The 13454-nt window shown below is 41.7% G+C and overlaps 1 protein-coding gene across 1 annotated transcript; it reads right to left on the reverse strand.

Moving 5' to 3' along the window:
- Window positions 1-1662: 1662 nt before the first annotated feature.
- Window positions 1663-12669, reverse strand: leo1 (LEO1 homolog, Paf1/RNA polymerase II complex component). Its single transcript, XM_085356847.1, has 14 exons — window positions 12611-12669; window positions 11302-11453; window positions 9267-9547; window positions 8852-9060; window positions 8483-8584; window positions 8279-8373; window positions 7967-8115; window positions 7774-7858; window positions 7587-7681; window positions 7353-7487; window positions 4707-4842; window positions 2360-2552; window positions 2130-2227; window positions 1663-1939 (listed from the first exon to the last, which is right to left on the reverse strand). Exons 1-14 carry the CDS (start codon window positions 12666-12668, stop codon window positions 1826-1828), a joined length of 1902 nt encoding a protein of 633 aa, XP_085212973.1. The 5' UTR covers window position 12669; the 3' UTR covers window positions 1663-1825.
- Between the last annotated feature and the right edge of the window lie 785 nt (window positions 12670-13454).

Below are 13454 nucleotides of genomic sequence, written 5' to 3' on the forward strand. Positions count from 1 at the left end.
TATTAGTTATTGCAAATGCTTGACTGCAGTTCTTGCTAGATGACAAAACCACTTATTAGGTTTAGAAGGAAATGACTTTTTCTACATGAGGTAAAGTTGTAGAGCTGTTTCCCCAAACTAAATGAAATCATCATTTGAAAAACTACAATCTGTATTTACTCTGAACATCTGTGTTAACATTTGAAATTGGAAACATGTAAGTGTAACAAACATGTTAAAACATAAGAAATCAGGAAGGGGCATGTATAGGAATTTCTTTTACTTATGCATTAATCACATTATTTTATTGTATGATACCTTGGTGCCACTGGATTTTAACATGTCTCACACTCATACAGTAAGACAAATGCTGGGGGTCTAGTAAGGAAGTTGGGGGAAGCAGACAACTCCACAGGAAGAGTCTTTTGTGTCTTTGAGGACTCTGGTAGGAAGCAAGGGAGTGTGAACCTTAAATCTTTTTATGACTTGTAATCTTATGTGCAGCACTTTGTGATTCTGTCTTGAAAGGTGCTATATAAATAAAATTTTATTTATTTATTTATACAAAAACTTATATAAGTTAACAAGCTTGGTTATCATAGATAGGCTCTAGTAGTACATTGGCAAATATATAATTTGCCAAATAATTATGTAAGAAAAAAACCCCTAAAATGCCGTAAATGTTTCAAGAGGTTCTGTCATGAATCAACTGAAGTGATGCTTCACTGTTATAGTGGCTGCAGCTGCCTGTGTTGGTCTCAACCTGCACATTGCTCAGTGAAGCAAACAGGTTGTTTATGCAGTTTGGAGAATAATAAGCCAGGTTAGCTTGCTAATAGTAACACTAATTAGTGTTTCTTTTACAGCATTTAGCTGCAGGCAGGCTGTCATATCTCACTTTAATATGAGATTTAAAATGTTTTCTTTGTTTATATGACTATGTAATTCAAGTCTGCAGGGTTCCTGTGAGGTTTCACATCTTCTAAAACCCTTGGTGTCCTGACAGTTGAAACTGTGACGATTTGGCAATAATAATGGCACCGATCTATGGTTGACAATTTAAAAGGGTATCTATTAGCAGGCCCTATAAGGGCTGGATGTTTAGCAGAGGTGTAGCAATGGCATGGGTTAGAATATCAGAGGGGGTGCCAGTGAAAGCTTGGGACTTCCTACAGCTGCTTGTACAGGAAGAAGTAGATATTCCTACTCCTTCCTCTGCAGGCAGGTTATTGAGGGGGGGGGGGATCTTCTCCCACAGAACTACAGCTCCTTTGTCTCAAACCCCAAATCCTCTAATCTCTTGTGTCTTCTATCAGGTGGGTTTTGGCATCGTCTCCTCCTCTGACAACACTACACTCCCCGGTTCTTTCCTGAAACATTCACACGAACTGCAAAAAACCCAAAACAAAACCAAAAAACCCCACCACCTCTAAACCAGCGCACTGAAAACACTGGTCAATTATGTGTGTACATGAGGGAGAGGAACAGAAATGGCAGATGCTGCTTCTATGCCATTAACTTAATCTTTCGGCAGCCCACAGCAATTATGCCATTAACAGCCTCCCCTCGAAACGTAACAGTTTGTTTCATAACATCGCAACAGCGTGATTCATATATATATGATTCATGGTGTTAAAAAGATGAAGAGGCCTCGAGAAGCTTTGGTTACATAAAACCACCGTTTTTTGTTTTATTTCTCACCTCTTCTGTACACAACATAAACAAGCAAACACACAGACACAGCCACCCACAAACAGGTCATAAGAAAATATACAAAAAATATGGCTGTTTATATGCCATGCGGGCTGAGCACTGATAATACAGTGGAATGATAAGGGAAGATGAATTATTCCTCGTCGTCTTCCTCGTCTTCTTCGTCGCTGATGACATACTTCTTTGCCTTTTTGGTGCCCGTTTCCTCGTCATCTTCTGCCTTTCTCTTGCCTGATCCCTCGCCCTCCTGTGACAGGAGTACATACAGCGTTCAGTTACACTTCAACAGTGAGTGCAGAAAAGCTTTCCTGCTCTGAAGAGTCTAGCTTTTGCTGTCCTGCTTAGTTACAAAGGATAATGAGAAAAGTTGGCTTTTTTTCTACACGGTGTCCAGCCTCACACCGCCCCCTGTCTGTCAACCACATCACTGCACCTACCTCGTCACTGTCCAACTTCTTAGCCTTCATCAGCCTCTGGGCTTTATCGTCATCAGAACCTTCATCACTGTCTGATGAGTAGATCCTGGCTCGCTCCTCTGTACGTGAGGCAGAAAGAGAAGAGCGTGTGCATCAGGCCTCTGTAACTCCCAAACACGTCTCAACATACGAGGAAAAAAAATTATAGAAACAAAACGACAGCAGTCAATGTGAAACGCAGTCATCCTCACCTCTCAGGCCACTTCCACCCTTATACTTGCTCTTGATGGCTGCAAGGCTGATCGCCTCCTCGCCCTCTTCCTCGTCGTCATAGCGATCGGGCTCCAGGTAGCTACTGCTCAGGCCTCTCTGATGCTGCTTCTCCCTTATCCTCCTCTGCTGGGACTCCCTGCGGATGGAGGCTCGCAGCCGCTCCTCCTCTTTCTGCCAAGACAGACCCGAGTGGCGAATTTATACAAAAATCATTTCAAGGCATTTAATTTCTAGCTGCTTAGTTGTTAATTGTTTTTCCCCAAACACACTGAGAAAAAAGGTCGCTTTTTATGTTAGGTGTGGGAAAAGTCTAATTAATTTCCCTTTAAAGCAATAAGCTGGCCTTGTTGGAAAAAAACAATAAGAAATGAGCCTATTATTCGTTTTTGCTCTAAAGTACATTTGACCTGCTTGTTGTTCTGTTATTCCTATAACATGACAATTCCTCACTGGAATAAACAGAATTAGCTGTCCTATAATAAAAGGACAACTGCAGGCAGAGTAAGGACAAACGAGAGAAAGGGTAATTACTTTCTAAAACATTTGCCCTCCTGCCCATTTTAAGTTTGACAATCAGCTAGTGCCAGTTAGTCAAAAATGTGCTTCAATAACCTTTAACTTTAAACAGGAACACACGCTTACTCAGTCTGAACATTATTAGGCATCTACAATATGTCTATAGCAAACCTTACTATCAAAAGAGCCGTTTTTAAGCAATTCTTGAACCCTCAAAAAGCATATTTAAGTCTTGATGTTCCTACTTATTTAAGCTACCTGCCATATGTTTGCGGTGGCAAAAGAATTTCCCAGCTTTCACAGAATAAAGTGTCTACTGTGTATAACTTAGCCCATCAGTATTACTAATATATCTAAATACTTCAAATCTTTTACCACATGTGACTACTCTTCATGATCATTAGTATTTTGTGCTTTAACTTTGCATTTTCATTACAATAATACTGTGTTTTCTAATCTAATCAAATTCATTTATCATGTTCTTATTTTTATTACCAACAATGAAACAATTGTGAAGAGAGGGGAAAAAAAAAATATCCATTAGCTTGTTTCAGCATACTTTGAAACAGAAGCTTGACTTGGGTAACTAAAAGCAATGCTGTTTACTTTGAGTCCTACCTGAATCCAATCAAAAGGAGGCTACTTTGATAGTAAATAAAAAATATAACAGTCTAATATCTTAAAAAAAAATAAAAAAAAAAATAGTGAAAGCAAATAAAATAAAGTTTCAATTTGATTTTGACTAAAGCCAGCAGTGTTGGTGGTAAAGCAAAGCATTCCTTATCCATTTTTCCTGCATGGATCTCCAGAGCCACAGCTTCAACACCCCATGGGCTTTAGAGCAGGAGTGGGCAGTTAATGTGGGTACACGACAACCTGTGGCCCCCTCTGCCCACCATTGCTCTAGAAATCTACACATTGCGCAGCTACTGAAGCTCCCATTATGATTAGCTTTGACTGTCTGCCCAAAGGCTAGATCAGTGTCAGAATTATGACACTGCAGAAGCGATTAGAAACTGTGGAAACTTAAAAGACATTTAAAACCTATAAACAAAGACTGTGCTGTGGGCTACTGGTGTGTTTTTTGTACTTTAGTGCAAGCTTAAGGATTTCTGTCGCCAATTACCACCCTTTTCCACATCTACTACATTTTAGCTGCTCCTACCACATCTAACAGATGTCTGATTTCAGCTGCTGGTACTGAAACAGCCTGTTTGGGCTGTTTGAGGCACAACAGAGGGAAGGACCTATGAAGTGTACTGAAATTACACCTGAAATCCACATTCTGTGGAAATGTGAGACTGGCATACACTTGTATAAAGGCACGGACCCTTGTTGCTGTTGAACTGTAATTATGATAACTTAAGAACCACCAACTGGGAGTACTGACTACAAACAATGGGGGAAGCGTAATTGATGTCTAGTATTTGGGCGTCTATTGTTAATTATTCAAACTCGCACAATCCCCACTGACGCACATTAGACGTCATCATGCAGGACACGAGTGTTTAAAATACAAAGAGACAAATGTGTGTTTATATGTTTTAAAAGCCATTTTAAGCTAATGCTGAACAGTGAAGAACAATGTAATCTGCAGTCTTTCTCGAGCCGACAGTAAACGCATCACCAGAACTCTAGACTGGTTGACTCAGTTTCCATTTCACTCGCCACTGCGTGACCACATTATGCAAGCATGTCAGGTTATATTATTATGTAAGCAGCCATGGTGCCTGTCAACAGCTGACCTCATCTCACTCTTCCGGTCTCTGTGGTAACAAAAGAATTCCCACACCGGACGGCTCGTGCTACCTTGATCATTTCATTGCGATGGGACTCGGGATCTCGTCCAGCCATGGGAAGGATTCTGATCTTCTGTGTCTTTGAGCAGCGGTCAGCCAGAGACAGGGTCATCTTCCTGTGGGTGGCGCTGTCTGTGGAGTGGGGTCTGGAAGTGCAGAAAAAACAACCTGAATAATAACATTTCCCCAGTACGTCTTCATAAAAGTGAATCTCTTAAGAGTGGGAGGTTTTCACACATTTTTTCCCTTTTCTTCTTTAACACATAGATCACACCTCTGTGTTGCAAACAGGCAGAAAGAAAAACACAGTATCGACTGCCAAACCTGTTTTAGCCCACACTCATTAAATCTACCTTGTGGAGTTTTTAATATCGCACGCTTTATTTCTATCTTGGGCAAACACATTGCACACAGGGCATGTTAAGCATATCCCTGCCAGTAATGTAATGCAGAAGGAAACTAAAGCACAAGCTAATTTATAGCTAACTGTCATCTTTATTAGGTCATGCAGCATTAGGTACATGCTGGTCTTTATGTTGCCCTGTGCTTTCACACATTTCCATGAGCTCCATATAGAGAACCTCTGATGTTATTTTGTGATGTCTTGCTAATAAGAAAGAGACTCCCACTCTGCTGCTGTGGAATCTCTGTTCACAATGATTCACGGCTACACAGCAACAAGCACTGAGAGCAGGTGTGGATTAAATAAAACACAATAAAAAATAAAACAAAATGTGCCATTTTCTTATGTACACCTGTTTGACTGTTCCCTAATAGAAATATATGATCAGCCAATCACGTGGCAGCAACTCAGAGCATGGTCAAGATGGCCTACTGAAGTTCAATCTGAGCATCAGAATGAGTAAGAAAGGTGATCTGAGGGGAACTCTGAATGTGATATGGTTGTTGGTGCCACACGGGCTGCCTGACTATTTCACAAAGTGTTGATCTGCTGGATATTTCCCACATAACCATCTCCAGAGTTTACTGGGAAAGTTTATAAAAAGAGAAAATATGCAGAAGAGCATCTTTGAACGAATATCACATAAAAACCTGTAAGCAGCAGCTACAGCAGCAAAAGACCACGCTGGGTGCCGCTCCTGTGAGCTAAGAATAGAAACCAGAGGCTACAATTCACCTGGGTTCACCAAAATTGAGCAACAGAAGACAAAAACACTGCCTGATCTGATGAGTCCAGATTTCTCCTGTGACATTCAGATGGCAGGTTCAGAATTTGGCATTAAATTCATGAAAGCATGGATCCATCTGGCCTTATATCAAAAGTTCAAGGCGCTACTGGTGGTGGTGTAAAGGGGTTGGGCGCACGTGTACCCCATAGAGTACCAACTGTGCATCACAACACCAAAGCCTATTTACTACTGCTGCTGACCGTGCCCAGTCCCTTAACACTATAGGGTACCCATCTTTTAATGGCTCCTTCCAGCAGCATAACACACCATGTCACAAAGCTCAACTCATCTCAAGCTGTCAGGTCAATACGGACCAAAATCTCAGAGGAATGTTTCCAGCACCTTGTTGAATCTCTGCCACAAAGAATTAAAGTAGCTCTGATGGCAAAAAGAGGTCTAATCCAGTACTAGCAAGATGTACCTAGCAAACTGGCTGTTGAGTGTAAATGTGGTCTCATTAAGTAGGCGTACATGGATGTAAACAATGCTGGCGCATTAAAAAGCCCCCAATTCTAAGCCAGGTATGACGTAACAAATTCATCAATTATGTCTGCTTGATTAAAAGAACACACTGTGTTCGTTTGACTTCACCAAAGACATCTGTTGTTGTCGAGTGTCTCACGTTATTAGATCCCCAACAATGTTCTTACAATACAAACATTAACTGCTGGCCTCAGCTCCCTCATTTAATGATGACTTATGAAAATATCACCACAAATATAATCTATGCATTTATTAAAAATGCATTAAATTTAACACAAATCACTCACGATGCTGAGACCACTCGAAGCTGTGAATGACAGAGTCATGTGTCTGTTTGGCTTATTTAAGAAAATGTATTTATCTGTAACCTTAAGTTCACTGTCGTATCAAATGACCTCGTGAATGAAGAAGTCTTGTCATACAGTATGTTCTTTAGGTGCTCACATTTTTTTTTTTTTAAACGTGAATTTTCTGGCTTTAAAAGAGTTAAAGGTGCTTTTAAAAGGAAAATAAAAGCATTGTAACCATCTGCACGCTGAGCAGTTCTAATCCTAATCAAAACTCAAATGTTAATGCTCCAAGGGAACAAACTGTAATAATGTTCTGTTTGGGAACACGGAGGCCTGTTGCACACTGAGGCAGGTTTGCCCTCATAGACCCATGTGGGGTGAAAGACAGAACATTCAGGTGGATGGGGGGGGCTAAGAAGCTTAAACAGTTCTTACTGGGAGAAACCTGTGCAGCTTGCACAAGGTGATCCGGGGACTTAAAGCATTCAGTACATTTCTAAATGGAGCCTGAATGAAGGGTGCCATTGTGGCTGCTGTTGTTGTTGTTTGCAGAGGTAGCCCGGAGTTTGTTGAGAACATATTCTACTGTCAGGGAGCCAGACGGAGGAGGAGTCTCCCTCGCAACTCTCAGTCTGTGCCTAAAAGGAAACAGCAGCCTGTTACCAAAGCCACACTGGCATGTTAGTGCATTACCTGAAAGTGAGTTTGGTTTTGAACACGGCCTGTCCCTGCAGCCCGGTGCCCTGTCGGATGAAAAGGTGATTGTGGTCTCCTTGGAGTGGAGCTTTGTAAACATCGAACACTTCGTTCCCCAGGTGGAGGGACATGCTGTGGAAAGAATGGGAGACTGAAAAGCGTGCCAAGTACAGAGTTATGTCCTGATCGCAGTGTCGCACCCCGTGGCATCCAGCCTGACGTAACACACACCTGCCGTCGGACCATTTGACAATGCGCGCATTGCTCTCTCGGGTTTCATTTCCCTCCTCGTCTCTCTTCGCTCTCCACCGGATTGTGTTCTCCACCTGTGGGGAGAAGATGATGAACATCAGGTGACGTAGGAAAAAAAATCTAAATAAATAAAATCTGTCATCCGTCATTTCCAATCTACACAGACCTTCAGTTTGAGCCTGGTCCGCCCCTCTTCATCCAGCATTTCTTCATCCTCAAATTCATCCTCATAGTACTGAGGATCAAACGGCCTAAAAGGGAAAAAAAGAAAAAGAAAAGACAGCGTCAAAGAACATCTAATTATCTTATCATCAAGTGAAAATAATTTTTCCATCTATCTACACTGCACATGCTCTGACCTGGGCTCCACAGACAGGAAATTGGGCAACTTGACAAAATAAAGGTCGGATCCCAAGTCAGTGCTGACTTTTGGGATCTCTACTTCAATACGAGTTTCAGGCGCAGGCTCCTCTTCTGCCTGCTCCCCCTCCATACCATCCTCTGCATCCTAGACACACACACACGAACAAGTGAACAAACACTGTATAATCCAGTGACCCATGACAATAGGGATCAGCTCAGAGAGGCTTAGAGAAAAAGGGGATTTTGGATCTCGTTTAAAAGTGTGATGAGTGCAGAGAAGAACAGAGGGTGAGAGAACAGACACATACCAGGGGCTGGCCCGGGGTCGGGGGCTTCTCTGCATCGCTGTCTGAAGAGATGTCGTCCGCTTCTCCGAACAGGTCATCTGCTGCGGCCTTCTTTGCTGCGGAAGAGTACGGATAACTTTCAGTACCATAAAAATATCAAATTCAGCAGCAGAAACAAAAGACAAATCGTTGCTGCTACGTTGACCCAGTAAGGTTAGGGCTTACGTTTTGTTTCAGCATCGCTGTCTGAATCGGAATCGGAGGCGGCTTTCGCTTTGGGTTTCCGTCCTATGAAATCATCTTCGCTGTCACTTCCTTTTGCAGACTCTGAAAAACAAAACCAAGAAATTTTATGTATCATTTTCCACATGTCACGTTTATAGTGGAGGCACGGGACACCCACGCACATCTTACAGTAAAGGAAAACAGTTCATCGCCTCGTGCAAAGAGTCTGTGTGAAAAATTAATCTCATATTAACCTCTGAGTTTTAAGCTCGGGATAAAATGTTCACATATGGCCCCAATCCATGAAATTTACTGTGTAAAAAGATTAACCCTGGAGGCTGGCTCAGCGGCAGATCCTGGGGGTTGTACCTGATTTCCTGTTCCTCGGTCCCTCATCATCAGAATTTTCTCCCTCTTCGTCAGAGTAGTGGCGTTTCTCCTCCTCGTCCTCCGACTGGTCGCTCTTAGCTTCTCCGCCCCACTTCTCATCTTCCGATTGGTTCTCCCTCCCTGAAGCTTCGCCGTCACTGTGCGGTGTGCCCGGGCCCGACTGCGGAGTCCCAGGATCGCTGTGCATACTGAATAAGAACAAACACGGTAAACATATATTCTGATTTTTATTCCTCTGGAAGTCACTTAATCCCCCATCCACTTCCTTATGACAGATCAAAGACCTGATTGCGTTTCTCAAACTGGAAAAGATATATTTTAGCATCCCGATCTCCGTGCCATCAACGACCTCAGTTAAACAACGGTGAGCTGCAGCCTGTGTGAGACGTCGTACCTTCTGTCTGAGCGAACGCTGCCCCTGTCAGAACGAGGGCTCCCACCGCCAGACATCCCGCTGCCAGCCGGGCTTCCTCCGTCCGACCGGTGACCCCCATCCTCCTCGTCTTCATCCTCATCTCGATGGTCACGGTCCGAGCCGCTGTGCTGCTCTGCGTCGGAGTGATCGTTGTCCCCGCGGTCTGAGCGCATGCTGGCATCTGACTGGTTCCCCGAGCGCTCAGACTGGTTGTCGCTTCCGCTGTGTTGTTCATCCTCACTGTCGTCTCCAAACAGCTCCTGTTACGGAGAAGACACATGAGTACGTTTAGATGCAGCTCATGACTGTATCGTCACACAGACACACACGCACGCCTCAGTCCTTCTACTGCAGACACAGGACACCTTCATTGTGGGATAAACATACTAGATGGTTTGAGGTAGGTTGAAAGTTTATTAACTCAAGTCAATGCATGATTAACATTACAAAAGGAATACAATTCTCTGAGGTCACTGTGGAAGTTGAAGTAGAGCAGGGCGATATGGCCAAAAATATTTATCACGATATATATTTGAAAATTTGCGATAACGATATAACCGACGATATAATTGATGCGAGACAAAATACAACTCCACAACATTACTAGCGCAAAAAGACAACCTTCCATTTATTTTCACTTAAACAAGAAGCTGGTTTTTATGTACATTAAAGCTTTATAAAAATGTAACAGTGCAAATGCAAATTCCTTGCTGAAAGTTTAACCAAAAGGCATTTACAGTAGAAATGGGCTGACATATCCTGAGCATAACCATGTATAATATCCACTGAAGTTAAAAAGAGGTGCTTTGCAACATTAAACTGCAGTGTGCAGTACGCATTTTTCGGACCATAAGGTACACGGGATTATAAGGCACATTAAGCGAAACAAAGCAGTCAGATAAATCAAACTTTATTAAACTCATTCTTCTTGCTTCCTCCACTTCTGTACCATTGATTCATTAATGTTGAATTCTCTGGCAGCTGCTCTATTCCCATGTTGTTGCAGTATATTAATGACTAACCTCGTATTATGGATGGATTATCTCAGTTGTTCTCCTGACTGAAGTTTGGTCCGTTTACAGTATCCTGCCATGCGATTGCATTTGTCTCTAACCATGAAGAACCTTCACGTTAACTTTTATAAGTGGAAAAGTGTTAGTGTTCGTCCTCCAGCTTCACTGTTTATGTTATGCTAACATAGCTGTGTCGCTAGCGATCACGTAGCACATCATTATATACCAGCTAGCCCAACTTCAGTAACCCTACAAACGTCACTGCTGTTTAGTTTCCTGTCTTCATTTATGTTGGAAGTGATAGCAGAGCTGCACGTTTGATTTTTTTCAGAAATCTCTCCGTCAGAACGTGCTATATCATGCTTAGGTAACTAGCGAAACTAGCGAGCTAACTTCCGCTAGCTTCCTGCTAACTTCTAACTCCGTTAAATGTAATAACTTTTGTTTTCATGGATGCCTGGAAGTTAAACTTTATAGTTACACCTGGTAAAGCAGCAATGCTGATCGTTTTATTAAAGATGAAAGAATTTAGACAGTTTTTAACTCTAAGTGATGCTGCAGTGTTGTTTGACCTGAAACATACGGAGTTTAGGACCCAGATTACTCCCAGATTTAAGAGCATCTTAGTCCGACAAATATGACAATAACAACGGCCGCTTGCATGTTCTGCAAAAAAATGTGCTTTGTCGTGTATCTGACGGACAAACACCAAACCAGTTCCACATCACTGAAGTTGCACCATTTTTACAAACCAATTCTGGTTCATCTGTTTCACTCAACAATCGGCCATGTGCGTATGAAAACAAAGGCACTGCGCATGCGCGTTTTACTCCCATTCTATCGCGATATTTCATTTTCCTATCGTTGCCTAACATTATACCGGTATTACCGTGAACGGTATAATATGGCCCAGCCCTAAGTTGAAGCAGTATTTTCAGTGGCTAAATTCACAGCTGAACGACTGATTAGGCGGCTGTCTGAACGATGTCTGCAAAATGCACCTTATTCATGCTGGGCTTGCCGGCCTCCTGGCCTTCGTACTCGTCATCATCATCATCCCGCTCCCTCTCGCTGTCACTGCCGCTGCCTGAAGCGTTGCTGACAGAACGAGGCCTCTCCTGCTCCGACTCTGAACCAGAGCCGGAGCCAGACTCTGCAAAGAGATAAAGCAGTCCGATTTATTCTAGTTTGTAGTGCCAAACAGATGTTACTCACTCCTCTCACATTACAAATGTGTGACTAAAAAGGTGAAGCTCAGCTTGTTTAAATCCTCATACTCTCCATATACCAGTGTTTTGTTCAAACAAAGCAGGGCTGGGGGCAATCCTGTTTAAAAGAAATAATATTTATTTATTTATAACCACCTTAAGTCTCTTTGGGGTACAAAATCACAGTATTTCTATGGAAAAAACGAGTGATGCCAGAAAAAGCTTCCAATTATCAACTACTTTTGGACAAAAAGAAGCAAAGATGATATCAGTTAGCTCCTTTTTGTAGACTTTTTAGAAGATTTCAGCATCAACACAACAAAGTGCTTTGATGGTTTTCCACACTTTGTCTCATACAGACATAATATATTTATGTCTCTGAATAATACCCATATTATTATATTTAGACCTTTTTTGAATAAATACTGTTATGTCTGACAATTGTTTGTATGGGATTATCTGATGCAATCACAATATTATTTATGTACGGCTGTATCAACAGTGAGTACTGAAATACACAGTGTCATACGGTTTTCTCGTACTGTTCTTCTTTCTGTAAAAATCATTTTAGTAGCAAGTCTGTGGAAATTAAAGATTATGTAGGTGAACTTAGGTGCTGCACCAGTTTGTGCGTGAAGACAATTCTAATTTTGACATAAGGGAATTAAGTTTTTTTAAGGTCTTAAAATGTATATTTGCAGTCGTGCTGCTAAAAAAAAAAAACATGAGCGCTGATCACATCCTGCACCACAGCAACAAAACAACTTAAGCCATGGCCCTCCGTCTCAGACACATCACGTGAATCCAAACACTGAAAACCGATTTTTTTTTTAAAAGGAAAAAGAAAATAAGAAAGAAAAAGAAAAGTGAAACTAGGTGAAGGATAAAAGAACTCCACGATGGTTTCCATTAAAGCCAACGTTTAAAACACATTAACATTATTAACGCCTGCCTCGATATAACGAACATCCGCGAAACGTTCCACACCTCACTCTCGCGTTAAAGCTCCCCTCTGCTACGCAGCTGCGCACAACGCGGCACTCATCTAAATGCACAAACTGATGATTAAACAATATAAGCCACGAGTTTCGGGCAACATTACCTCGCTGGTCGTTGTCGCTGTCCCCATCGCTCCCGAACAATTCATCCATGTCCGCCATTTCTTCCAAACTGTAGTAAAACGTGACCTACAGGATATAATCACTGGGTTTAAGGATTTTGGATCCGGGTCAAGCTGAGCTTAAGTGATGTAATAAATCTAGTCAACCGCCAGGGGGAGACACAACACCTGCTTAGCTTCTAACCAAAGAATATTCGTTTATATATACTTTAGATGAGTGCCGCGTTTATATATACTTTTATGAAAACATCGTTATGTCTCTCCCCTCTCCCCCCCCTCTCTCCCCATATATATATATATATATATATATATATATATATATATATATATATATATATATATATATATATATATATATATATATATATATATATATAAGTAGGCAGTGATATAACAGAAGGAAAGGGTGTACATAGATAGCAAAGTCTGGTTAAATTTAAACCTGGCTATTCGGAGTGTTTTATGGTCTCCTTTCTTTGTTCTGTAGCCTTTTTAAATACTTTCCTTTGCCTGTAATAAATTCTGCAATGGCACACATATAATGTGGCTTTGTGTGTGGGAATAGCAGCTGTGTGACACTGGACGCTATTGTTCACTTTATAACAGCAGGCGTTGTGATGCTGTGGAGAGCTATAACGACTGATGAATTCATGAATGCATCAAAAACACTGGTAGGAATATTACAGTGGTGTTTAGTTATGGCTTAAGTTTGAATGTGCATTTTACCAGCTGGTTTGTCTTTCGTTTTTTTTCTGGCTATACTGGTTGAATTGTGTCAGTGTCAGTGCTGGGAGCCACCTGACAGCATCTGTAAGCCTTTATTAAC

Source organism: Diplotaxodon limnothrissa, linkage group LG1 (assembly GCF_057381915.1).
Source record: "Diplotaxodon limnothrissa isolate DT_005_m linkage group LG1, D_limnothrissa_male_GT1.1, whole genome shotgun sequence".
NCBI lineage: Eukaryota > Metazoa > Chordata > Actinopteri > Cichliformes > Cichlidae > Diplotaxodon > Diplotaxodon limnothrissa.

What these genes read in the sequence shown, in the direction of transcription:
- leo1 (XM_085356847.1), bottom strand. Translation starts at nt 12,668, where the DNA reads ATGGCGGACATGGATGAATTGTTCGGGAGCGATGGGGACAGCGACAAC. An exon ending in GCAAGCCCAGCATGAATAAG is followed by an intron (nt 9,548 to 11,301) that starts GTGCATTTTGCA and finishes TCTCCGTAACAG; the next exon opens with GAGCTGTTTGGAGACGACAG. An exon ending in CGACCCCGGGCCAGCCCCTG is followed by an intron (nt 8,116 to 8,278) that starts GTATGTGTCTGT and finishes GTGTGTGTCTAG; the next exon opens with GATGCAGAGGATGGTATGGA.